At 40.7% G+C, this 26,636-nt stretch overlaps 1 protein-coding gene and 1 long non-coding RNA gene across 3 annotated transcripts in view; one reads left to right on the forward strand and one right to left on the reverse strand.

Moving 5' to 3' along the window:
* LOC134414435 (uncharacterized) overlaps positions 1-13,650 on the forward strand; it is a 40,791-nt gene extending 27,141 nt beyond the window's left edge. Inside the window, exons 4-5 of one of the 2 annotated variants that reach the window (XR_010026734.1) lie at positions 2,877-2,993; positions 8,627-13,650. This is a non-coding gene — a long non-coding RNA (uncharacterized LOC134414435). Of the gene's footprint in view, positions 1-2,876; positions 3,633-8,626 lie in introns of those variants that run through there. The other variant, XR_010026733.1, reaches the window with a different exon arrangement.
* Positions 1,547-26,636, reverse strand: part of CRYL1 (crystallin lambda 1) — a 50,992-nt gene continuing 25,902 nt past the window's right edge. The window contains exons 5-8 of the mRNA XM_063149006.1: positions 26,215-26,409; positions 17,834-17,939; positions 5,277-5,383; positions 1,547-3,789 (exon numbers count right to left, since the gene is read on the reverse strand). Coding sequence (XP_063005076.1) covers positions 3,676-3,789; positions 5,277-5,383; positions 17,834-17,939; positions 26,215-26,409 — 522 coding nt within the window. The 3' untranslated portion in view covers positions 1,547-3,675. The remainder of the gene's footprint in view (positions 3,790-5,276; positions 5,384-17,833; positions 17,940-26,214; positions 26,410-26,636) is intronic.

A 26,636-nucleotide genomic window follows, 5' to 3' on the forward strand; every position in this document is an offset into this window, starting at 1 on the left:
CACCCATATGTGCATGCACACACATACTCTCACTGGAGCTTGAGGGAACAGAGCAGATGAGCAGGCACATAGAGCAAACATATTCATTTACACTTGTTTGCTCTAAGTAGATCCAAATTAATTTGTGGAAGACTCCCTTGGGGCCTAGTAGGCTGCTGAAAGCAGAAGACCATTTGGTTTTCCTCCTGATATTTCAAGTAATTGTAAGGTTCACATCTTCTGGGCTCTTCTTCTCAGGGAGAGCTCCTGTCCTCCGTATCTCCATCCCTGCAACAGCACCACAGTTACAGATTCTCAAACCCCCTGTTGTAACTCCATGCTATGGCAATGCAATCCTGACATGGAACTATACAGACACTGGCAGCAGATCTCATCTTTCAAGAAATTGAGACTGACAATGACATCACTTTGTCTCAAAATGATTTTTTTTCTGTTTTTATACAAGCACCACAAGCACTTCTCCTGCTTCCCTAATAAAGTACAGTTCACTCTGCCTAAAAGATGTTATAGATAGGATAATACAGTTTAATACCATTCCAATTAGATAATAGTGCAATCAGAAAAATGCTCCCATTTTAACTTTCAACTTATCATGACTTAACAGAAGAATAGGGAAACTACTTCAGAATAGGGAAAGTAAATTAATATAGCTGCTTTGCAAGCTGCAAGCTACTCCACTACACTTAGAGATTTAGGAAACAGAGATATTGGAGATTTCTCTTAGAGAAGCAATTATTTCTGTGCATCTGTCCTTTCTTCCTATCTCACACATCATAGATGGTTTCTTTTTAATTAAATCAAAGGCTTTGGTATAATATATTGGACACTGCTTCCAATATGCAGCAGTAACTTACAGTAAAATACATGCAATATGGAAAACAATAAATATCAAATTGGTGAAATGGAGAAAAACACAGTGTAACAAAGACTGCCTTCGAAAATTCTATAGGTGCAACCTGAATAAAAAAATAGAGGAATTTAAAATACGTAATCGTGTAAAAAAGAAACCACAAGGTAAATTATTCCAAAATATCTCATAGTTTACCATAAAATAGTTACTTGGTCATTTAAGTACTGCTCATTCTGTCGACAATCAAACAAAATAAATATTTGACTGGAGCAACATTTCTGATGCAAAATTATCCAGAATCAAATAAAACTTGAAATAGGAAATGCAATCCAGGAGGAAGCTTAGGAGGTCTCTACTGTAACCTCCTGCTCACAGCAAGTCAGCTTTGAGGTCAGACCAGGCTGTTCAGGGCTTCATCCAGTCAGGACTTGAAAACCTCCAGGCTGGAGGACTGTACCACCTCTGTGGACACCCTGTGCCTCTACCTGACTAATATCTCCTGGAGGCTGGAACTCCTATGCAAATAGCAGTTAAAATACACTTTTTGTCAAGCACCTTCCCCTTCCCCAACTTACAGCTGTAAGCCTGTGTGGGAGCTGATGCTCCGAGGCGAGATCTGCTGTAACCCTGTGGAGCAGCTGCTCACTCTACAGAACTGCTCTGTCTCTCAAGCATCAATCACACTGGAGCACACAATTTAATACCTTCCTAATTAAAATATTTTATTAATAAGCAAATAATAAAGGCAGCAGCAAATATTTCATGGCATGATCAAGTTTTAAAAAAATCTCAGAGTAAACAGAAGCACTGCAAGCTAATTAGTTATGATAATGTCATATGCCCACAACAAAAACAGGTCGAATCTTGAAAGTAATCAGAACCTTCTTCAGCCTTGTCTGAAATGCAAAACCATACACAAAATGAGGAAATCAACCTCATAATTAATTTACTATTGCCTAGTAAGGCCTCAGGAGTGAGGACTGACTTCTCAGATATCTAAATGCAAGTTGAGCCAGTCACTGTGGCAATAAAAAACAAGAGAAGAAACATGAACATTTTAAGTCTCTATTGGGATAAAGTAATAATTTGAGCTTACAAATTTTCTGTTCACTCCACTGATTATAAAGAAGCACAAGACAACCTCTGCACTATGCCTCCCATCCTGTGTTTTACATCCAGAGATGTGTTCTTGACCCACTTCTTGTGTCAAGCAATACAAATTATCTTATGTCTTTTACTGTGTCATAAACAAAAATAAGTGGGTTTAGTATGCTCATGCAGATATTTCTGCTAAGCTCAAAACAATAACTAGTAAAGTTATAGCTTTAATAAAAACAGCTTGTTTGTGTACTGCATCCTCTATAAAACGCACATGAGAATTAGCAGAATGACAGATTAAAACTTCTGCATCTGTACTGTGAAGTTACATGACAAACTAGCACAAATTCAGAACTGCACAACTCAAGCAGGGTGGGTGCAATGCAACGTTTCAAGTTATTCCTACTATCTGCATTAACAGTAATGCCCCAAGGTTCCAGCTAAGATCAAAGTCCAACTATATTATAGAGTACAGATGTTCATAATGACACTTTGCAGTGGACCAAAACATGCCACGGCAGAACCTCAGGTTGATCCTACTTCTGGGTGTATCCTATGTTTTTCTGTGTGGAGATATTTTATCTCCTGAGGGAAGGGCAGCAGTAAAGCATAAATGCTACATCTATGCCACTGGATCTTTCCCTCTGTAGGGGACCAAAAGAGCAGATCATAGAATCATCAGATGTCTTGGGTTGGAAGGGACCTTAAAGATCATCTAGTTCCAACTCAGATATCTGGGTTCCTTCAGCTACAGCTGAATCTTAAAGAAGCAGATCTTGCTTCGACCAGTGTATAAAACAGATGTGGCAGCAGAGAGGTAAACTGCTTTCTGATCATTTAGAAGGTCATGGAGAAAGCCCAGACAGGTGCACTACACCACACTGTCTCCCAAACCAGCTACTAAATCCAGATCTCTTCTTTCTCACAGACAAATCATAAAATCGGGCACGTACTTATGCAGCAGTGCCAACAGCCAGCATCCAACATCAGTGAGCAAAGCCATGGGCTCTCAAGTGCGTGGTCTTGAAGACCAAGTAGGTCTCTGGTAAGTCTTACAGAAGCAGGGGGAGGGGATGAAGGGGGAATTCTGCTGTATTTACTCACATTTAGATCACCATACAGGTACAGAAGTGCCAAGGGGAGGGACAGGAGGAGCAGTTCTTTCCCCTACATTGTGAAACAGAACAGACATGAACTGAAGTGACCCTCAATTGCTGCTGAGGTCTCAGCTCATCATCCAGTGAATCCACTTTGTCAATACAACCTTCTTCTATCTGCAGTCACTGCTTTACAAATTAACCTCACTGTCACAGGGACTGGTGGGGGAGGGCTTATTTTCTCCAGTGACGAACAGCTGATGTTTGCCTGTTTCAGATCCCCGCGCTAGCAAACATTGCTCAAGTGCTGAATTCCTAAGCAAGGTGAAAAATGCGTTATTTAAAATGTGATTGTGTTCCTGCATTGCACAATATTAACGTTGCTAAAGCTACTTAATGCTTACACATCTAATGCATTTATACAGCAATTTGACACATTTTAACTGAACTTTTTAATAATTGTTTCTAGTAATTAATGAATTTGGCAAATTTGGACCAAACATTTCATTGGTTTCCATGTGCATATATCATTGGTTGCCCATTCAGCCTCCTCTTCTGCATGACTAAAAATTTCAGCTTTTTATGAAGATCTGCTCTTCATTTGGTCTCTCCTGTTAAACAAGGTGCATCTCAGTCAGATTTCATTTGTGTTTTCAGTTTGGCAAGACCAGTGAGACATTCATCTCTCCATTTTCTCCTGGCATCCAGGGCTTTTGGAACAACTGGAATTTTTTCAGACAGTGCCTGGAAGAGAAAATTTAAGATAACTAAATTTCACATTCTGAGTGAAAAGTTTTTCACCAGCAATTTTTCCTGCTTTCCCAAGTCACCATCCACAGAAATTATCATTTAGGCTATCACAAGAAATAGGTCACTCTTTCCATGAGTGACTGGAAAGGAACCAACCTCTATGGGAATAAAAAATGCTCTCACCTGGATAAGGTCATCCTGAATGTGGCAATGTACAGGACTACAGAAACAAGAAAGCATCAGCCTCTTCCCTCATTTTGCTCCACACAGTCACTGTCTTGTCTTTTTGATAACAATCTTTTATTCAGTAGAAAGGAGACAACCTGCCCATTTATGTTGCTGAAAATGTGTTCTGAACCAGATTCCTGTGTGTGGTTCCCCATAAATGCAGTGAGGGATATCATATTTATAAAAACATTTTGTCTTAAGAATACCAGTTATTATAAAAATGACAGGGGAAGACAGGGGAAAAAAGCATTTCTGAGTGCACAGTCAAAGTTGTCTTAGAAGTGACAAGGAAAAAAAAGTTGTTTTGAGAGTGCAGATAGAGACCACAAGGTCATCTTTGCCAAAACAGGACCTGAGGTCTTAGGCTTAAAAGGCAAGTGTTGAGAAACTGGGTAAAACATGGAACTGCTACCAGTGACTGGCAAGCTGCAGTCACTCCACAAAAAAATCAGGCAGGGACAGAGGAGTAAGGTAAGAAATGCTTAATGATTTACTCTAACAGAGGATCCCCTGCAAGCTCATCTTTGGCACTGAAGATTTAAGATAATAAAGATACAGAAACAGATTTTGAAGTGGAATTCAGCCTTCTATAAAGAAAGCCAAACTGTTTCACACCAATTATAAGCTTCTGATTGTGAATGATGCCAAAATTATTATTGATTGTTATTATAAGCAGTCTATATTTTTAAGCATAAAACAATGTTTTTCCTCAAAATGCATTAACATAAATAGGAACACAACATGCTATCTTCCAGGCTGCCTCCATATTTGGAATTAGTCTCTGACAGCTGATCAGAAATTATTCAACCCCTACACATATTTTTTAGTGAATCATTTAAAAAGGCATCTTTTGAAAAGGCAGAGTTAGGAAATTACAATACTTCAGTTGATTCCTATGGTCATTCAAAATGACTATGTAGTGACTATAAACAAATTGTGGGCTTAGAAATGTTAATACATAAACTAGATCCCAATCCAAAATAGCACTTAAACACATTTTATCTTTAAACATGCAAGTAACCTTACCACACTGCTCACATGCTTCCCTTAAACATGTATTTGCACATATGACAAACTGGAACTCTGGTTTGTGAAGTATAAAAAGAACACCCAGAAGAGAAAAAGCTATAGGTTTATGCAGGAAGATGGAGTAGGAGGAAGACACAGGATGAATATCCATGTAGGAAAGGAGGCTAAGAATAATACGATAAGAGGAAAGAAGTGATAAGGAATAGTGTGGAGGATTTATTTACCTGATTGACTTTCTGCACAGTTTCACCTGAAAATTCTGGAACTGGCCCAAAGGTGTTCAGAACAAGTTTCATTCCTTCAGCATATCTTTCACAATAACTTGATACACCTGAAAATAAGAGTGAAAAGTTACATTTCAACAGAAATTCCCAGTTAAAGTCAGTAAGACTGCCTGTGCTTAAGCAGGCAGAGACCCAAAAATCAGAGATCCAAAAAATGGTCTGTTCTTATGATTAAGATACCTAATTGTCATGAAGGAAAAATAGATTCTATCCAACCCATTTCCATTAAGGTTCACGGAAAAGTTATTTAGGACACTGCTGCATTGCAAAACCAATGAATGTCACACACCAGCAGAAAATGCTGTGTGAGGGTGTGGTGCACGACCATGAATACATCTGTGCTTTGTTACTTGTGACCAGAAAGCTTCCCTGACCAGGGAGCACGAGAAGAGTGCTATCACCTCTCTTCCTGGTCAGTGTATGTCATATCTTGAAGCATCCTGTCATTACTTCCATTTATTAACCTGGAGTGTATCAAGGACAACATGGCTCAGGGGGAAAGCATCAAAGGCATGGAGACACAGGTAGGCTCCAGTGAAGGAAACAGGCTAAAGGAGGAACAGATGGATCTTGCAGATCTGTATCTTTCAACCTCTAACTGGGGTTAGAGACAGGGATTTGGTTTTTTTACCCCTCTCTGATGGTTGAGGACTTCTAGGGGAAGACAGGGTTCACCTGACAAAGTGGAGAAAAGGCATCTTTGCCAAATCCCTGGCCCATCTAGTGAGAAAAACCTTATATCAGGGGCCACTGAGGTGTGTGGGGATGGCTCACATAACTGGAGAGATACACACTGCAGGAAAGATAAGGAGGGGATGTGTTATGTCTGTAATGGGGCAGCTCAGATCTGTGGAGCTACTCCATGGGAAGGGCAGCTGGCTGAGTGAGAGCCTGTGGACAGGCCAGTAAAGCACAGCATCCTCCAAGAGCAGGAACAGTCCATCCTGATATTCAGGAAGACAAGTACATGTATCAAGAGATTTGCTTGGACGAGCTCCTGTGCAAAAAGGTGTCATACAGCAGGTGGAAGCAGGGACAGGCTGTAAAGAAGAAGATGAAAAATACCCCCTAGGCATCTAGGAATAGTGTCAGGAACGCCAAAGATCAGCTCCAGCTGAACTTGCAAGGATGTCAGGGGCAACAAGGTGGACTTCTACTGTTAGTAATAAGTAATAGCCCTTATTGTTACTAGCATGCCCTTGCAAGTCTGCTTTCTACCGTACTTTAAACATGTCAGTCAATGCGCCAATGTCATCACGAGATCTTCATATGACTGAAGGCAAATATTGCACCCATCTTCAACAAAGGTAGAAAAAAAAATCACAGGCCAATCAATCTCTCTTCTGTCCCTAAGAAAATCAAGGAGCAAGTCCTCTTGAAAGAAATTCCTGGACACAAGAATGAGAGTGTGATTGTGACAATCAGCACGTAGTCTCCAATGGTGTAAATTATGTCTGACCTCGTTGCTTTCTGTGGTTAAATAACTGTGAAAAATAGGAAAGTAGTGGATATCATTTACCTCAACTTTAGAAAGGCATTTGAACTGGTCTTTTATGATATTCTTGTATCAAAGTTAGGACATTAGGGTCTGTCTGTCTGGACAACTAGATGGACAAAAAATAGGTTGGCCATGTAGGCTCAGAGGTAGTGGTTAATGGATTGCACTCCACCTGCAGGCCAGCAAAAATGGAATATTGAAAGAAATGGGTCCTGACACCCATACTGCTTAAAAAAACATGCTCATAAGGTGTGAATAACATCAAATTGGGTAGGAGTGGGAGCTAGAGTGGTATAGACCAGCTGATACATTGAAGGGAAAGACTGCCCTTAGAAAGGTTGGAGGAATGAGCCAATATAAAACTTTAACAAGGACATATGCAAGATCCTGCATCTCAGAAGGAAGGGCTCCTTGCAACAACACAGGCTTGTGAACTCCAAGAACTCCTGGTAGTGGCAGGCAGCAAGCTGCACAGGAACCAACAGTGTGCCCGGCAGCAAAGAGGGCCAGCAGCCTAGGTTGTGTTAACAGATTGAAGTTAATTAACAGCAGACTGAAGGAAGCAATTAACACCCTTTACTCAGCACTCATTAGACTGCATCCAGAATACTGCATTCAGTTTGGGACTCCCCAGTACAAAAAAACACTGACAAAACAGAGCAACTTCAGCAGAAGCCACCAAAATGGTGGGGGCTGGAGCACTTGTCTTGTGAGGAGAGGCTGGGGGATCTGTGTTTTTTCAGCCTGCATGAGAGATGGCTGTGGGGGAGCCTACCAGCAGCTTGCAGTGCTGCAGCAGAGCCTGTAGGGAGGTCAGTGAGCATACAGAGCCAGGCTCTTTCCGTTTGTGGGACAGCAGAAAGACAAGGGGCAACAGGGACAATTTGATATGAGGGGTTCACACTGGACACAAGCACTGACACAGGTTGCCCACAGAGGTTGTGCAGTCTCCACCTCTGGGGTTTTTCGAGCCTGTATGAAACCCTGAGAGCTTGGTCTGACCTCAGGACCTTCACACAGGATCTGTGAAGCTCTTAAAACACATGGTCAGAGAACCTGGGAACCAGCTAACTGGTAATGATGGGTAAAATGGCAGCCAAGTAGACCTTGGCTGAATTACAGAAAGACCCAGGTTCCATCAGCTCCAGTAGGAATCTCTAAACAATTACTGTTGAGGCACTAGAGAGTATGAAATCATACATGCACCAAAAAGAGAAATCAGTCACTTAGCCAGACATACATATCTAGTAGACTTTTAGTGCTATTAACTACCACATAATCAGGAAAGGATAAGGATAAGCCTTTCCCAATCAGGACGTCAGGAACTGCATCACAACACTAAATGAGCACTGCTTGTCTGGCAGTAAACAAGCTGACACTGATAAAAACACAGAATCAATTAGCTTGAAAGAGACTTTGAGATCACTGAGTCCAACATATCACACCTATGTGGATTATCCTGATGATCACCCCAGATCTGAGAAGTTCTGGACATCCACTAAAGGCTTCTGAGAACCACAGAGACTGAAGAATTTTCACACTTAATTCTATTTTTATTAACTAATTATCAAAGCAAAGAGAAGAAACATGCAAAAGACAGAGGCAAGCAGTTACAGTTACCAACTCTTCCATGAAGATTCAGGACATCATACAGATTGAGAAGCATGAACAAAAACTGCTCATGGTCTTATTAAACTGCAAAATGCAGGAAATGTAAGTGAGTACACCTGACTGTCACACAAAAGAATGCAAATCAGGTCTAGAGTCATTAAGTGATCTCTTTCCTCAACAGTTCCCTGGAATGCACTACTGTATGATATCAATACCTTGCAAGTCACACCTGTCTAACCCTAAAATGGCTGAGGTTGGAATGAATGAATGGAAACGTCTGCCTACTGCCAACTGTGTACCATAAACTACACTACAGACTGCTCAACACGCCTGAAATCGCTGAGGTACAGGGTTTCTGAAAGGCCTCTGAGGTCAGTGGGAGGATGGAGAACACTCTTGGTTCTGGGCCAAAGAAGAACTTTCAAAGGACAAAGCCTCAAGGAAGTACTAAATTTCCTTCAGCACTCTGAAGTCATGATGACCATCAGCTAAACAACTGAAAGGACAGAACAGCAGAATATGTCCATTGCATAAGGGCAACATAGAGAGATTTGTATCCCACTGCTTTAAAAATGGACTACAAAACATTCTCCAGTATCTGAAGGAAGGAGGAGGCTCTGAGAAAAACTGCAGCCTTGTTAAATAGCTTGAACCTGTATTTGGTGGCAAGAATGTGACAATCAGCATTCGGTTAGTCTGTTTCCTTGTGTTATCTACCCATGGAGCCAAGAGTGTGACAATCAGCATTCAGTTAGTCTGTTTCCTTGTGTTATCTAGCCATGGAGCATATGCATTCCTAGAATACAATCTGGCACATTCCAGCTTTCCCCAACACAACAAGGAATGCCAGCTAGTCATACAGACATATTGGTTTTCTAATTATAGAGAAAATTTGTATTTTGATCAATTTTCTTGATTGACACACAGCCAGAAACCTCCAGATTGCCTTGTGGGATTCAAAACATCCCTGGCAGGAAGTGAGGTTCAGGAAGCACTACTGTGGGATGTGGAACAGGCTGTGACATCATCCTATCTCTTAATTGGGGGAAGAAGCAGAGACCACCATCCACTTCCATAAGCACTCTGGAAAGGACCACTGGTTATCAGGGTTTTCTGACCATACCCTGCCATTAGCATAAGTGTTTGCCTATTACATTTTAACAGCTGGGTTCATAGACTTCAGCACCTGAAGCCAACCCAGACTGACCTACTGGGGGTATGCTAACCACATGAGCAATCCTGGGAACCAAAGACAATGCTCATGCACCAGCCACAAGACAAAGATAGTTACATGCAACTTACTCATGTGAGCTTTGTCTTCTAACAGTGAGGAGTCTGAGCAAAAATGTTCCCACATGCAGAAGTAGAAATGACTGAGGCAGAAGAGTGCAGGTTTATTCTGCCAGCAGCTGTTGCCAGCTGGACAATGACAAAATAAACAAAGGCTACCCAGTCAAATATAGCAATCCAAGCAAATCCCCATGAGCAACTGGCAACAGAAGGAATGGTAAACTGAGCAGTGTCAGTTACCAGTTATTCTGGTGTTTACCCAGCTCACAAAGGTCTATGACACTTAGACCTAATAGTTCAGATTTGGTACTTTTCCAAAAGTCAGTGGGAACCTTTCAAACATCTGGTAAGCTTGTGCAATAATACCACAGATCTGAGTAGTTTTGACTGTGGTAGTAATGAGAAGGTAGCCTAGAAGAGTGTGCACCACAAATCTTTTTCACAAGCCTCAAGTGCATTGTTATCTTGGGAAAGCTGAATGCTTGGATGTGGCTGAGCCATTTATCTGCTGAGTATGAACTCCTGAGCTGGACATGGCCTTTAAAGCTCACTCAGCCAGCTAGACCTGGAAATCAAGCTCCTACTGGCAGTTCACCTACTGCTTGAATGAATCAGAACAATTTCTGGGTGGGTGTAGCTCATCAATGCAGCAGAGACGTGCCAAATGCAGGCTGGATAGCACAATTCATCCACTGCATGTAATGTAAGAATGAAAAGAAGCCTTATGCAATGTCAGCAAAAGAGGAAAAAGTGAGAAAAAACTTAGAGGTCTAGAGAAGAGCAGTAACATTAGCACAGCTGATATCAACATTGTGGCTGACATGGTAACGTGCAGGCACATATGCTGAATGCCAAGCAGGGTGTGGGCACTGCAAAATCTTTCAAGTCTCAAGTGAAGTCAGTAGACCAAAAGTTCGAACACACACACAATCTCACTCAAGGATTAAAAAAAATGAGTAGTTCAAATTAATAACGCAAGACAGTTCTTCCAGTGTGAAATGCAATTTTGATTCCAGAAATCAGTATCAACTGATTGAATGCCTTCTTGAAGCTGGCACTTGAGCAATGGGGAATATTGCTGAAAAAAATCACTTTGCTTTTCAACTGCAAACTCATAGCAAATATTTGACTCCAGGCCTTTAGACTTAAAAGTCCTTTGGTTCAAGGGCCAGGGCTATTGCAAAGGTGGATAAGAGCCCTTGGCTGGATCATAGGGACAAGAAGGCAAACAAATATGGTAGAATCTCTTTAATACTTGTTGATACTACCCAGGGAGCAGCTTAAGCTGGAAGAATCAGCATTGGCAAACAGTGTGAAACGGGAGCACCTGGGAGGTGGAAAAATAGCAAGATGGTAAATGGGGTTGATGAAAACAACCACCTCTCTGTGTGGTCCACTGCTGTGCCGCGCTATCTCCAACTGGAGAACAAGAATGACACAAGATGGGACAGAGGAAAAGCATGATAGCTTCCTCTTGTCTGTGCAGTTTGCTGGCTCCCTGTCTAAACCTTCCCCTGTCTTGCACACGCTCACCTAGCCAATGTTGGAGGAAAGAAGCCATGGGAGGAGGCACATGTTGCAGCAGGCAACTGAGAACTATGAATACAAAACAGAAACACTTCCAGGAAAGGTAGGAGTTTCCTGAATCTTCCTTCCACCACTTAGTCACAGCTATGGCAGGGTGAAAGAAGAAGAATGAGTTACAAAAAGTTCTAGGGGGCAGTACATGCAAGATTATAGAGATGAAAAGGGGAATACTCTATCTTCCTTGAAAGTCCCAAACTTCTCTCAGCACTTCTGACTTCTACAGTCTAGTTACAAGAACGTGTAGACAATGGCATTGATTCAAGCTCTTCAACTGCCCATATGTATCTAGGACACACAAGGCTCCAATAATGGAATAAGCAGCTGCTTATGCAGTTTCGGTGAGACTTCAGGCAGTTTCCAAAACGGCTAATGAACTGTCCCACAAGAATTTGTTCTAGTAACCACACTTAAAGTTTGCAGCTCCTTACCTGAGAACTTGCACTGGTGTGGTGCAAACATGGTTACTGCTGCAATGCCTCTAGTTGCATCACCAAGATGAACACAGTATTGATGAAGGAAAAGGAACTCAGGACAGATATTTAGCTTAGAAACATGCATTAAGTGCTTCACTGCCCTGAGAGAAACCACAAGTGAAGTTCACAAGGAGGATAATGACTGTAGCAGTAGGAAAAGAGAAGTGAAAACACAACAGTATAAAATGTAGTATATTCATGCATTATAGTTTGTAAGCACTTTAAAGTATCAGCTTCTCATATGCTGTCTCAAGAAAGGCAACAGGCATGAGAGCTGAAGGACAAGCAAGCAAACTCGGTAAACCGGCCTAGCAAGCACTGAGACACTTGTGACATGGAATGAGAGTCAGGAGCAAGTGTCACTGGCATGGACAGGGAACATGCCAAAGAGAGGGTGCTCCACCATACTTGATGACTTTCAACCTGATGAGCAGCGTATTAAGATACTGTAATGACTCAAAGAGAGGAGGCAGGATGGTCAAGCCACTGATGCAATAGCATCAACAATTTGAAAAGACTGGGGTGGGGTTGACTTTAGCACATAAAATCTAAGAAGAGCCTGTAGTGAAAGATGGATAATAACAGAAAAAAAGGCCTGTTTTAACAGAAAAAAGGGAACATCGTGAAGGAATCTGACATGGTTATATTATGTTCAGAGAAACAAAAGTTCCAAACTTTTTTAATGATAGAGGGATTGCATTTCTAGACATTACACCTCCAAGGGCAACTTTTTAAATGTAATCCTATCTTCATCAAGGGTGTGTCTGAACACAGGTGCATGCTCTGAGCTAGGGTGTGAATTCACAGGACGTTTTGTACACTACATTAATTGCCATATGAGTTCACTTATGGCTCTAATCACACAAATACTTGGAACTACACTGAAAAACTGGTAGCACCAAAAAAGGTTTTATTCTTGTTGTGCCAGTGTTACCATCTCAACAGCAATACACAAGTATTTCTGCATGCCTGTTACAGGGCTTGCAAGGGTCTTTCAGGGTGAAGAGAGAGGCGAGAATCTTGACCTCATGTTCAGAAGGCTTGATTTATTATTTTATGGTATATATACATCATTACTATACTAAAAGAAATAGAAGGAAAGATCTCAGAATGCTAGCAAGCTAAGAATAGAAAAAGAATGAATAAACAAAGGAGCTCTCTCTGATTCTGTCCCAGAGAGAGCGTGGCCTTTGATTGGCCCTTAATTGTACACATCCAACATGGGCCAATCACAGGTGCACCTGTTGCATTCCACAGCAGCAGATAACCAGTGTTTACATTCTTTTTCTGGGGCCTCAGCTTCCCAGAAGGAAAAATCCTAAAGAAAGGATTTTTCACAAAAGATGTCCGTGACACAGGCCTGCTGGATCAAGGAATAAAACTGAGTCATTATGAACTGCTTATTTTCTTAGATCAGTTTCAAACTTGGGATGAATTCCTCAGTCTGAACCACTTGGTGATCATTTCACACTCTCATTAATGCATCAAGACACTTTCTTTGGGAACCATCTATAAGGACTTGAGGAATAAAGCTCCAAGAATTCCTGTGCAAAGTCATGTGTTCCTTTCAGAAAGCAGAGGGAACTACTTTACACCTATGAGCCCATAGAAGGAAACTGGTGCACAGCAGCCAGTATTCTGAAAAATTCACACCTTGACTTACTGCATATAAACTCTTTCATACAAAAAAGCCCTGCAGCTCCACAAAGGCAAACAGCAGTTCTAGAAGGGCTATAAACTGCTTTTTTCAGCCTATTGGGAAGGGAACTGAATGCATGTAAACACATATGAAATATATGGTGGGTTTATGAACATTAAAAGGGTTTGTATGATTATACACCACTGTGATACTCCATCTCAGTAGCATCCTTTTACAAGTATCCTGAATTGGGTTGAGATATTTAACTATCCTAAAACATAACACATAGACTGGACAGAAAAGAAGGCAGTCTTCCTTTTCTTAGATGTTACTACCTTAGACATTCTCACACCTGCTGACCAGCTTGCAGTACAAAAGCTCCTGAACTGGGTTAAAACTTGGTTTGCTCCCTGTGCAGCAGTACTGAAGTAGTGGCCGTAGCAATGGAAATAATCTCTGCTCTTGAACCAGCCAGCATATCTGTTTAGAATAATTCTTAGAAACTACACTTGGCTATGTCTTGCCCAACAAAAAAAAGTAAAATTTCCTCCCTTTCAACTATGACTTAATGATTCTCCACTCTTTCCTTTTCATATTTTGTGCTTTTCACATAGCACAATCATTCTGCTCCTATCATCCAAAACCAATTCACCTGGCAGGTGCTTCTAAAATGAGCAAATATTCCCATTTTCTGTAAGAGAAATATAATATTGATCATGAAGACTCATTTCTAGCTTACTGGATAGTTGCACTTTCTTTAGAGGGACCATACATCAGTCCCAATTTCCACATAACTCCTATAGACACCTCTATGAATACCTCAGTGAGTGACAGGTAGAATATAATCCTGGAATGGTGTTGATATAAGATAAAGATCCTTCAACCTCCCACCATCCAACTCTTCTGCTGATATTGGGAGTTTAGATCAAGTTCCAATTATAGCTCACTAAATAACCTACTAACAAAATATCTGATCTAAGCCAATTATGAAATACATATTAAGAACACTTGCTGCAAACCTGTAAAACACAGGATGTTATAGTCTAGCCTCTGCTTCTACAGATGATTGCTTGCAAGGGCTTGAAAAAACAAAGAAGAAGAAACCAGATTTTTCAAGAAACAAGCGATTAGGAGATACAATCTCACTGAGGCTGGACCATCTTCACTATATTCACAGATTGCCCAGTACATGTACAGGTGGGATGTAGTGTCTGCTAACATAATCCTACAACACTGAACATGCAAACTGACTGTAGTGAAGTCTACTGATCTTCCTTGTAAAAGACTTAACAGCATTTGTTGTGATGCTGCCATGTGAAATCATGAGAGGAGAAACTCAAAATCTGAAACAGATATCAACATTAATTTTATTTGATGAAATCAACAATCAAATTCAAATTATTATGCAGTTTGGGTAGGCTTTTTTCCTCCCCAAAGCAGTTTCTTTCCTGTCTGTTGCAATTCAGTCCTCAAACTGTTGTTGCTGTCTCTGCTCCTTTTAATGACTTGACGCTGTCATTTTATTCCATGTTCAAGGCAGTTGGCTCACAGCCATATAGTCAGCATTCCTAATATTCATGCATTGATTAAATGGTAACCTGAAGTGGCCTAGATAATAGGTTTGATAGGATCCTTTATTAATAGGGAGGAAAGGATGTAAGAACTAACAGAGGCAAAAAGTGACAGTAGCCCATAGGAAGTTCAGGGGAGGATCTTGATGTATGCATCCCACAGGGAAAGAAGAAACACTGACCTCAGAAAAAATAATTGGAATAAATTTATTCAAATCCAAACAACAATGTCACATCACCATAACAAAACAAAACACAAAAACAGGGACTCTCCCTCTACAAATAACACTATTTTCTCTCACATGCTTCCTTCATCCTTCCTCACTGATTAACAAATAGTTTAAGACTGTGGGCAACTAATATCTTATACTGTAACAAATGGGAGCTGCTGTGAAGCTGACAGGCTAATGAAAAGGACAGAGGCACTTTCTTGTATCTACCTCCAATTCCTTCCCCAAATAAAAAAAAAGACAGTACAGAGCATCGGAGAAGGCTTTCATAGAATCATAAAGTCTTTAGGTTGGAAAAGACTTCTAAGATCAAGTCCAGCTGTTAACCCAGCATTGCCAAGTTCACCAGCAAACCACGTCCCTGACTGCCACATCTACATGTCTCTTCAATACCTCCAGGGATGGTGACACAACCACTTCCCTGGGCAGCTTGCTCCAATGCTTAACAACCCCCACCATGAAGAATTTTTCCCTAATATCCAATCTAAACCTTCCCTGCTGCAACTTTAAGCCATTTCCTCTTGTCCTATCACTTGTTGCCTGGGAGAACAGACTGATCTCCACCTGGCTGCACCCTCCTGTCAGGCAGCTGCAGAGAGTGCTGAGGGCCCCCTGAGCCTCCTTTTCTCCAGGCTGAACACCCCCAGCTCCCTCAGCTGCCCCTCACAGCACTTGTGCTCCAGACCCTTCCCCAGCTCCGCTGCCCTTCCCTGGACACGCTCCAGCCCCTCAATGTCTCTCTGGCACTGAGGGGCCCAGAACTGAGCACAGGATTGGAGCTGTGGCCTCAGTAGTGCTGGGGACAGGGGGACGGTCCCTGCCCTGCTCCTGCTGGCCACACCTGGCTGAGCCAGGCCAGGATGCCATCGGCCTTCTGGGCCACCTGGGCACACTCTGGATCATGTTCAGCTGCTGTTTGCCAGCACCCCCAGGTCCTTTTCCACCAGGCAGCTTCCCAGGCACTGCCCCCAGCCTGCAGCGCTACCTGGGGCTGTTGTGACCCCAGTGCAGGACCTGGCACTTGGCCTTGTTGAATATCATGCAATTGGTCTTGACATCCAGTATGACCAGATCACTCTGCAGGGCCTTCCTGCCCTCCAGCAAATCAACACTCCCACCCAACTTGGTGTCATCCGCAAATTTACTAGGGGCATACTAAGGGCACACTTGATCTCTTCATCCAGATCATCAATGAAGATATTAAACAGGACTGGGCTCAGCACTGAACCCTAGGAACATCACTTTGTGACCAGCCCCCAGCTGAATGTAATTCCATTCCTCACCACTCTCTAGGCCCAGCCATCCAGACAGTCCTTTAAGCAGTGAGCAGCCAGTTTCTCCAGGAGGATGCTTTGGAAAATGGTGTCAAAAGCTTTACTAAAATCCAGATAGACAACATCTTTTTCCTCATTCACTAAGCAGATCATCTTGCTTTAGAAGGAGATCAGGTTAGTCAAGCAAATCCTTGGCAATGAAGAGGAGGTCCATATTTTTCCACATTATGTGATGCAATACTGGGCAACCAAAGAGAAGTTGGCACTGGCACAGAACTATGAACATATGCCATCACATGTCCTGACATCAGCAATTTTGATTTAAACAGACTGATGAGAGCAAGAGCCTGAGTCACTCTGTGAGCACATAAACAGGAGCAGCCCTAGACTCAGAGACAATGTATCTGCAAGTGCAGGAGTGAAGCAATCCTTCTCACAACCCAAGTTACTGAGCCAGCCAACAAGGTGCTGTTGTGGAAATGGTTCAGTGCACAAGTGTACTGCAGCATTGCCTAGAAGATCCAGCAGCAGAGCAGAGCCTATCATGTCAAGGACCATACAATAGCAAAATAAAGACACAGCCCATAATATAAAGAGCTAGTATTTAGGTGATCTTAGCTTTTTCGAGTTTTTGTGTTTTGTTGAAGTCTTTGCTCAAACCTTTGTGACGCTGATCCATAATTTTTATTTCATTTTACGCAATTCACTTTTTTGAATAGTATATGTGAATCCCAGGTAAATAAAAACATCTAAACGTATTAATTATGCAAGACAGATGTCAAACTGTTACTTGACTGTTTTGTCAAGTCAGCTTTGTATGCACAGGATTTTGCTGACAAAAGTACTTTTATTTCATTCAGGATATAAGCTTAAAACATAGTAGCTCCAGGGATATTTACAAATTCAGCTTTGCTACAAATTCAGCAGCAGGGGGGTATTCATCTATGGAAAGTGATTTTCTGCTGACACTGGATTATCAGCTAAACTTTTTCAATAGTTTTTTTTACCTGACACTCAGATGGTTCAGAACCATGACTACAGCAATGTTATCAAAGTATGATGTATCAGAAAGTATCAGAAAAAATTTGTTACACAGCTAGTGTTTTAATAGGTTGTTATCTTTCATCTGATAATTTGAAACAAGATAATCAATATCCATTTCCTTACACTGACCTCACACTTTAAGTAAGTTTTCCTTACCATTACATTTAAAAAAGAGACAAGCCTAGTTGCAGCAATCCTAACCTGGTTTGTTACATAACATTTCCAGTGTCTTGTGCAAAGCAAGGCCTCCCTTCATATTCATAACATTTACACTACCTACCTTCTGCATTAAGATGCATGGTTTCCAGAGGTCCAATAAATGCGTATCGCATTCCCAATCCATCAGACATCACAAGGTCTAGATCAGTAGGAGATATTACTCCTTCCTAAGCAGCAAAAGTACAACAGGAAAGAAGACTGGTGAATGTTTGCTTTTAACACAAAATTTCCCATTTTTTTTGTATATAATTAAAAATTAGGGAAGTAATAAAAACTAAGTCTAGAAATAGCAGTTAGGATTTCAAAGAGAAAAACACAACTGCTTGTCAGAAATGTCCATCTATTATGCAAGCCTTCATACAGTTTAGCATAAGCATTCATTCATATCTCTAGGACTGTACTTCCTAGTGCCAGAAACTGAGAATTGGAGAAGAAAGCAAGCATGACACTCTTAATAGCACATGGCCTAACGAGTTTATATCAAATCCAAGTGTTATATCACCCCTTTTAAATTCAGGAATTTTGGCTAAATGTTACACCTCCCTTAGTTCTGGATTTTTGGGCAGAGTCCCAATAGTAGAATGGTGGTGCACAAGAGGGTACTGCTCCTGAGGCCACCTGCAAAAAAGGCTGGGTCCAAGCACGCAGGCAATGCAGTTGCCACTCCCTTCCACAAAACTCACCCAGCATTCAACCTACTCAGCCTCAACCTGCCCAGGGTTCTCGAGTTCACGGACAGCCTCACATCTCAAGAGCTGGCAGCATACAGAGCAAGCAAAATGAAGCACTTCTCGTGTTAGAAGTTGAGCATTGCTATTCCACCCACATGCAGCACTTACAAAACAGCCAGTGCCTCCATCAGGTTGGGGCAAGCACAGAAAGGCTTGTAAAAAGTGATTTACAGTTCTTTACCTGAACAGATTTACTTGAGAAGAATACTTTTTATTACATGAGGTTGTTTTCCACCTCTTAGAAAGATATGACTTAATGAAGACTTGTTCTAACCACTTTGATCAGGTTTTGAGAACTTGTCCTCTTTATTCCCAGAGACATGAAAACATTTCCTTCTGGGTTGGAAGGTGGAAGAGATGCTGAACTGCTTGTAATTTATCTTTTTACCCTACTCTGAGGTGCTCAGCCTACTCAGTGCCTCTTCCTTAACAAGTCCCTTTAAGCTTCAGAATACTCATACTCATTTACTCATCTGCTTGGATAAAACCACATCATTTTCTGTTAAGTTTCTCTCTTGCAATGCCCTGTCTGAATGCCCCTTTGTATCATGCAGTCATGGGCTAGAGTTACGGGCACACAGGACAGTTCTTCTGATCTGTAGTAGACATTGACATCTAAGCTAGACATCTAGACTCTCTTCATAATCACCAGGGGAAAAAGGAAATCAGCATCCTAAAGCAGGCATCTAGAGTAGGTAAGATGAGTTGTGTCCTAAAAGGGCCTAATTCTCCTCACCAACTGAAAGATGAGTAAGAAGCTTAGATATCACAGTCTACATTTTCAAGATCCCATCTTAAATGAGCTGAATCTCACCCACAGTGTCTTCCTGTGTCCATAATTTACATAATCTACTGCTACTTTAAAAGCCACAAATGAACATAACTTCTACAGCTGGCCACAGACATCAAGTTTCATCATCTCAGGCTTATACTGAGACTTCTGTAAGACAACCTCAAGACTCAACCTGTTAGTAGCCCTTGTTCCTATCAACCAAGCCAGTCTGAATCCCTGTTGCAGAACTCTACTTTGAAAAGGAAACACTGACATAATTATTAAGATCTATGTACCATATATGGAACACACAGTTCTCCTAACAATTAGCCATAAAATGGCAGGGATAAGAAAGCATTATTTTCTTCAAATTAAAGGTAAAGCATAGACATGGTAAGGAAACTCATCTAGAGGCAGACAGAAAGGTCTGCATAAAGACAGGACTAAACAAAAACCTCAGAGAGAATTCAGATTACAGACCAGCATCAGGATAACTAACACAGGCACCATACATTCTGTGAAAGCTTTTTCCCCTGACATGGCAACGCAACTTCTCTGAACAACATCAGCAAAGTCAACAAAAGTGTTCTTCTGTAGGCAGTGCTTCATCCAAACAAAGAGTTGTGCTGCTAAAGCTGTGCTTGATGAGTAGTTCCCCCCTGCCCCCACTGACTGACATGGATTTGTGGACAAAAGACTAACCACAAATTCCAGACAAGCATTTGAACCACAGCAGCAGTTAAAAACTGTAAACATAATGTTAAAAGAGTTAACAGGCTGTTGAAGCACTTCAGAATCATTGGAAAATAATTTCCAAATTAATAACTTACTTTCTTTGGATACCATAGTCCATAGTCCTCATATATTTGAAGACCAGGTGCCCTCAGAATCACGAGTGCTTTGCTCTTGGCCTTTTGACTATAGCTGCAATTTGATGTTTGCAGCTGCAAAAAGGCAAAAATTGTTGCTACCAGAAGGAAACCATGACAGGTCCCTTCAGTTGAGGGATACAGTGTTCTATACAAATGAGCTCAGCTTCTTCTTGTCAAAAAGACCCTTCTAAAGAAAAACTTTTACTTCTCTTCGTAAATTAGAACACATAAATGATAAACGAGTTAGACCTTCCTACCCTAGGCAATAACCCTACTCCCATTTATGGTAAGGAGATGATCAGTTGGTGGAATGATTCACCTGGCTGCAAGGTCAGCAAGGTGTCTTCCACAAAGATTGATGTTTGTGCTAGGAACTAAACAAGAAAGAGTTCCTATCCGGTTTCACTAAGCGTAGGTGTGAATTAAACTTCCCAAGGGGATTTTTCATCCTGGATTACCCTTCTGGTAAGCCTCTGCCTCCAGCACTTGTCAGTGGGAAGAAGTATGGTAGGAGTTCACTAGAAGCTCTTACAGCTACACAATTAAGATTTAAAATCAATTCCACCACAATCCTCAGTGATCCCATTGGCCAGTCAAATTTCAAAAGCTAGACTATCTCAGAATCCTTCACACTTCTTATGACAACATTTATATACCATAATCTCATTTTCCTAGAGATTCTAATCTCCAGTGATACCACAGGATTATCCTAATGAACCTTTAGTATTTTATTAGTGCTTCTCCCTATGCAGGGATCCTTTTCACCTTTCCAAAAACCTGTGGTGGTTCTGCAGTCTCCAGCATTAGGCTCTGACCCAACCTGCCTGGTTTTAATGAGCAGTCTTTCTTTTTCATCTCTGAGTCACACCTACATCACAACTTCTGTCGTGGACTTGGTTTGCAATCATACCAAATGCAATGGCCAAAAGACATCACAATCTTACTTTTTTTCTGATTCTACCAATTCATCATGTTCTCCTATTCACTCCAGTCTGTTGAAGAGTTAGTTCGGACTTCACTGCCTCCTGGACCACATACTTTCTGCTTCCAAATTTGCCACTTCATCCTCTCTCTTTCCCAAATTCAGTATTCTTTCTTTTTTCTTCCTCTGATTGCCACTAATAAATGCATTCTGTCTTAGCAGTACTTGTTACACCCTCCTCTTCACTATCACTTCAATCAAGTCCCTTCCATCCACACCCTGATGAAATCTTTTTCCAGTCCTGTCATTTTGAGCAGATAACTTTTCTCCTATATCCCTCTACATCTTTCCATTTCATAATGTTTAAGAAACTTGTTGTTCTCCACACTTTACACCTCCTTGCTTTACTGGCCTTTATCTTCCTTCTTCCATGGCACCCTCACTCACTCACCCTGTAAGAAACGCTTAGTATCAAAACTATTTCTCTTCCTGTCCCTTTGAATTTCCTTTTTATGATATTTCCCATTTTATGAGGCACTGTAACTAAATGTTTAATCCTATATCTTCAATCTTTTGGGAGAAGTGTCTGAATAACACTGTAGTATGATTAATAGTAAGGAATTTGGGCTTTAAAAGTCTTGTCAGCATTTAAAGTCTGCTAAGCTAGTCACTTGAGAAAAGAGAGGTACATAAATTAATGATTGAAGCCAATGCACCTGCCACAAAAACAAACTAAAATGGACACAAAGCCAAACCATGACTTTATTTTCCAAAATACTAACAAAAATTTAATAGCTGTCTGTTCTTTCATGTTTTACAATGACTATAACATAAAAGAAGATCCACTTTAAGAGAAAAAAACCACATTAAGACAGTATTAAAATCTTATGCAGAGATAAGTAGAGTATGTACACAATCCATCCTGTAACAGTTTTAACATGTTCCTAAAACTGAAACAGTTGAAACTCCTAAATTATATCAAGGTTAAAAACTGTCATGCTTCACCTGCTATCTCTGCTGCTGTGTTTTATGATCTCCTTGCAAATTCCAGGTGATGCTTAAGGAAATATTTCAAAAAGGTAAGATTTCACTCAGTGATCCACAGTTAAATGACAATCATAGCTACTCAGAGTAAGGCTTGAGACTCCTGAAGTGTTTGGTTGTTATTTTCTGGATTATGTTTAACCAAAATTTTACCTTCACAACAAGATAAAGTCAAGCTATTTAATTAATACCCCTTGCAACATAATCCTAAACTACTCTAAAATGTACTGGTAAAAGTACAAAAGTAATGATGTCTACAGTGCACAGTGTGCTTCCCAGGCAAATATAGGCAGTAAGCTTCTGCTCCAAGAGTTATGAAAAAATCAGACACACCAGTGACCACTGTCAATGGAGATGTGAGAAAGCAAATAAATGGTAACAGAGAATAACAGAGAAAGCAGTTGAGGTATTTTTCCTGTTACTGGCTGAAGGTTATTCTAATATTCCAAATTGGTAATATAAAAATTTAGGGTTGATAAGAGAGGAATAAGGATCTTCAACCTCAACATCTCACAGAACTTCTTTTACTCTCATCTTTTATCAGCTTTGCAACATTTCTACCAGAGCCCTAGCAATTGAATACATAAATAAGAAACCTACATGAATGCCAGTCTCAGATAAGCAGTGAGGTCCTACAAAAAGTTCTCAGACACATGACCTTAAAGAGACGGAAGGGAGTGCTCTCACTATCTGCTTTAGCATGGAATAAATGTGGAGCATGAGGAGACACAGATAAGTGATACAAAAATTTCCTGCCACAAACACCTGCACTGCCCAAATACTTGTGACTTGCAAGTCAAAGCAATCTTTGAAAAGACATCTGGTCACTAAAAGGCTAACTCAGACCCAAAATGAAATATATTTTGTAGCACTCTTGCTTCGAAGAGAAGCACTTGCTTGAAGTACACCTTTTAGACCCATAAAAGAATCCATGGTCTTTGCTTCTAAGTTGTTGTAAAGTCAAACTTCTGCATTCTGTAATCTACATTCCTAATTATCCACATAAACAAAGTCCTCAGCATTCAGCAGTACATCTCCAAATAAGTTTTCTTTCTCCTACTTTCCAACAAATTGGCTCTCAACTTTCAAGCCTATTATTTTTTACCACTTTACCACTACACTTCCCACTCCCACTTTCAGACCAGTCCTGCATTCAAAGCACTCATTTTGTGCCCAGCTGTAAAATCCCAGCCTCCCTGTGTGTGCAGCTGGGAATCCCTGCACCTTCAGCAAAGACAAACTGCATCCCAACACTCAGGTTTCTCATTGCTGCTTTAATCTCTTTGCCTTGAGTTATGCTCCTCTCTGTGCTCCAGCATCCACCCCACATGCAACTTGAGCACCATGTTGAGTCTTGAGCCTGCACCCAGATTTCTGTGCTGGCAGAGCCTTACCTCAGATTTCTGGCTGTGTTAAAAGTGTGTCCTACTCTTGGACCCACAGGGCAGAAGTCAGTGGGCCCCACATAACATTCAGCAAGCAGATATCTTTACCACATTTCCTTCTAAACAGCTGCATCTTTACTGTCATGCTCTGTATCAGAGCCTTTCTCCCATAACATGACTCCTCACCCATGTCTCATCCATCCCAATACAGCACTGCTAAAGAAAAAGAAAGACTGACAGGTTGTCAGTTTCCCATACCAATTTGGGAACTAAAACATATTCTGCAAGCTAATCAGCCTACTTATTACAACGTTTTCAAGATAAATGTTGTAAATACAGCTGTACTGCATGTCTGTCCTGCCACCAATGACTTTAACAGGACATTAGTAGTTCTACTGGAGAAACTTCCACTAGTTTCTTTAATGAAATAAGCTCAACTGACTGAAAAAACCCAAAACATACCCCAACCAATCAACCAACCAATAAAAAACCCCAACAAAACAACACAACAATCCCCCAGTGCTTCTCAGAGTAATGAAAACATTTGTTTTGAGATGTAACCAACATGAGTAAAATCTGATTTTTAGGAGTCTCTCAAAGATAGAGTTGGGGAAACTGATGTTTTCAACAGTAAGAACAGGAAAGTGACTTCACAATCAGAAGCAAGAATTATGTTTCCCTATTTGGAAAGTGGAATACACTAAAAGAACATGACTTGCAATAAAAATTACTGAGTTGGCAGCAGAACAGTAGAAGTACACAAACTGGCCCAGGCCTGCAGCTCTCACCTATCTGCAGGGATCCTCCTCCCATCAAAGGCACTGTACAGCCTGAAGTCACACAGCTGAAACTATACACCTTTGACAGCTGCTATTGTTCAGGCTTCTGGAATGGAAATACAGCCACCAAAGTTGTTATGTTAAAATGTGTGTTTGGCTGAAATGCTGTAAAATTATACAAGAACAGAACAACTTGGAAACTTTGATTTACAACAAAAGCAACTTTCTATATCTGTCAGCCCTTCAAGCACTATTTTATTACTATTCAAATCACCACCACTGCCACAAAGCCATCCATATAACAGGTTTATACTAAAGGTTTGCTTCAACTCAGTTCTTCCTTTCCAACAGCAGCCCAAGAAGTGTTCTCAAATGCCTTCCACAGCAAGACCAAACAGAGAATGATACTTTCAGGGATATGTACTGTACTGCCTCAGCTCCCAGCAGCCCAGTCTTTGAGACTTTGAAGTTGGAGGTTGCTTCTGCACAGTCCAACATTAATGTATCTAAATGATCCCTGGATCCATTCAAATTTTTAGCATCCTAGGTTACTATGGCAGTGGCTTCCACCATTGAATTTATGCTCTCAGAGATGGGAAAGAATCCTGTTAGATTTTTGAGACATTACCTGAATGTCTGTGCTGACCATGGGTGACTGGTCCACAAGGGACAACAGGCACAAACTAAAAACTCAGAAAGTTACATCTGAATAGGAAGAAAAAAAAAAATCTTTACTTTGAGAGTGACAGAGCACTGGAGCAGGCTGCCCAATGAGAATGAATGTTTTCCTCTGAATTTATTCAAAACCCACTTAGACGTGATCCTGTGCACCCTGCTGTAGTAGGAGGGTGGGATTAGATCTCCAGAGGTCCCTTCCAACCCAAACTATTCTGTAATTTTACGTTCCTGTCTTTTCTATTCTATGTTTTCCAACATGACTACAGCTTTCTGAAGGTGGTTTTCTTATCATAAACTTGAGACTTTGTATTAAAAGTTTAACAACAGAAGCCATTTTTAAAGTTCAAATAAACATCTTCAGTAGTAGATCAGTTCCTTCCTCACAACACTGTTTCACTTGTTATTATTCACCACCTCCTTTATATTGTTGTATTAGGTTGCTAGTGAAAGCCAGCTACAGGTAAGCAAAATCAGTTCAGCAACTATGTTTAAACACTTCTTTGGAAAAAGAATTGCTTTGTTTACAGAAATATTACCTTAGTTTTAAGATCTTTACCTGCATTTGTGCACATGGTTGTTTTAAACAGCCTGAAAAATAAAAACACTCCACAACAAGAAAGTAAGTCCCATTAAAGCTCAGTTGAAACTCTTCTCAAGAGAATAGCAACAGACTCATAACCTAGCTCCTGCTGAAAGATGAGACTTCAGCACAGAGCACGTAACTGTGGGAAAAGCTGAAGGCACACAAACAAATGATTCTCAGCTAGAAGCCTGAATGGACAGGAGGAGGAGAAATCTGTCTTTACCTACAAGTATCAAGTAACAGTTAAACCTATGAGTGCAGTTCCTGAAAGGCCAAAGAGAAACCATTTAAAATATTTTCATGACCACTGTACAGTAAGCCAACAACACTAGAAAAAACCAAACAAAATTATGAGAAGCCTACAAAAATAAAAATTGGTATTTTGCTTCCTGTGCTTTTAAAATAATTCTTTTGATTGCCCTAAAAATAACAGTATTCTGAAAAAAGAAAGCAGGATAAAGAATAATTTTTACCATTGCATATCACCTCATTTTTGTCAGTCTTTGCTTTTTGTAACTGACTGGGCTTCTTACTGGGCTTACTTTACATTTAAATATACATTTTATCTTCATAAGGGACAGCTGAACAAAGATGACACAAATTTAAAGGGTGTTTAAATATAAAATCTCACTTATCACATCTACTGAACAAGTACTGAAAAAGAAGATATACATACACCCACAAGTCTCCAAGCTTCACTTATCACTGCATACTGTAGTCGATTCAGAACAAACCCCTCAATTTCTCTGTTTAGTTTGACAGGAGACTGACCAATCTTCTTCATCAGGGCATATGTTCTCTCTGTCGTAGAAGGATCGGTTTCTGGATGAGGAACAATTTCAACCAACGGCACAAAGTAAGGTGGATTTACCTCAAGAAGAAAAACAAAAGAAGAACATCAGCCACCAACAGAACAAGTTAATATAAAGCATCTTCATAGAAGGCACTAGCTTGGATAATTTCCAGGGAACACAGCAAGCCTGATATTCAGACCTTGAAAGACTTCACTAATCCAATAAAAGCTGGTGCATTAACTCAAATTAAAAGAAATTAAACTTGCAGTAAATCAAACTCTGTTTAACCCCAGCAAAATTCATG

This window comes from Melospiza melodia, chromosome 2 (assembly GCF_035770615.1).
Source record: "Melospiza melodia melodia isolate bMelMel2 chromosome 2, bMelMel2.pri, whole genome shotgun sequence".
NCBI lineage: Eukaryota > Metazoa > Chordata > Aves > Passeriformes > Passerellidae > Melospiza > Melospiza melodia.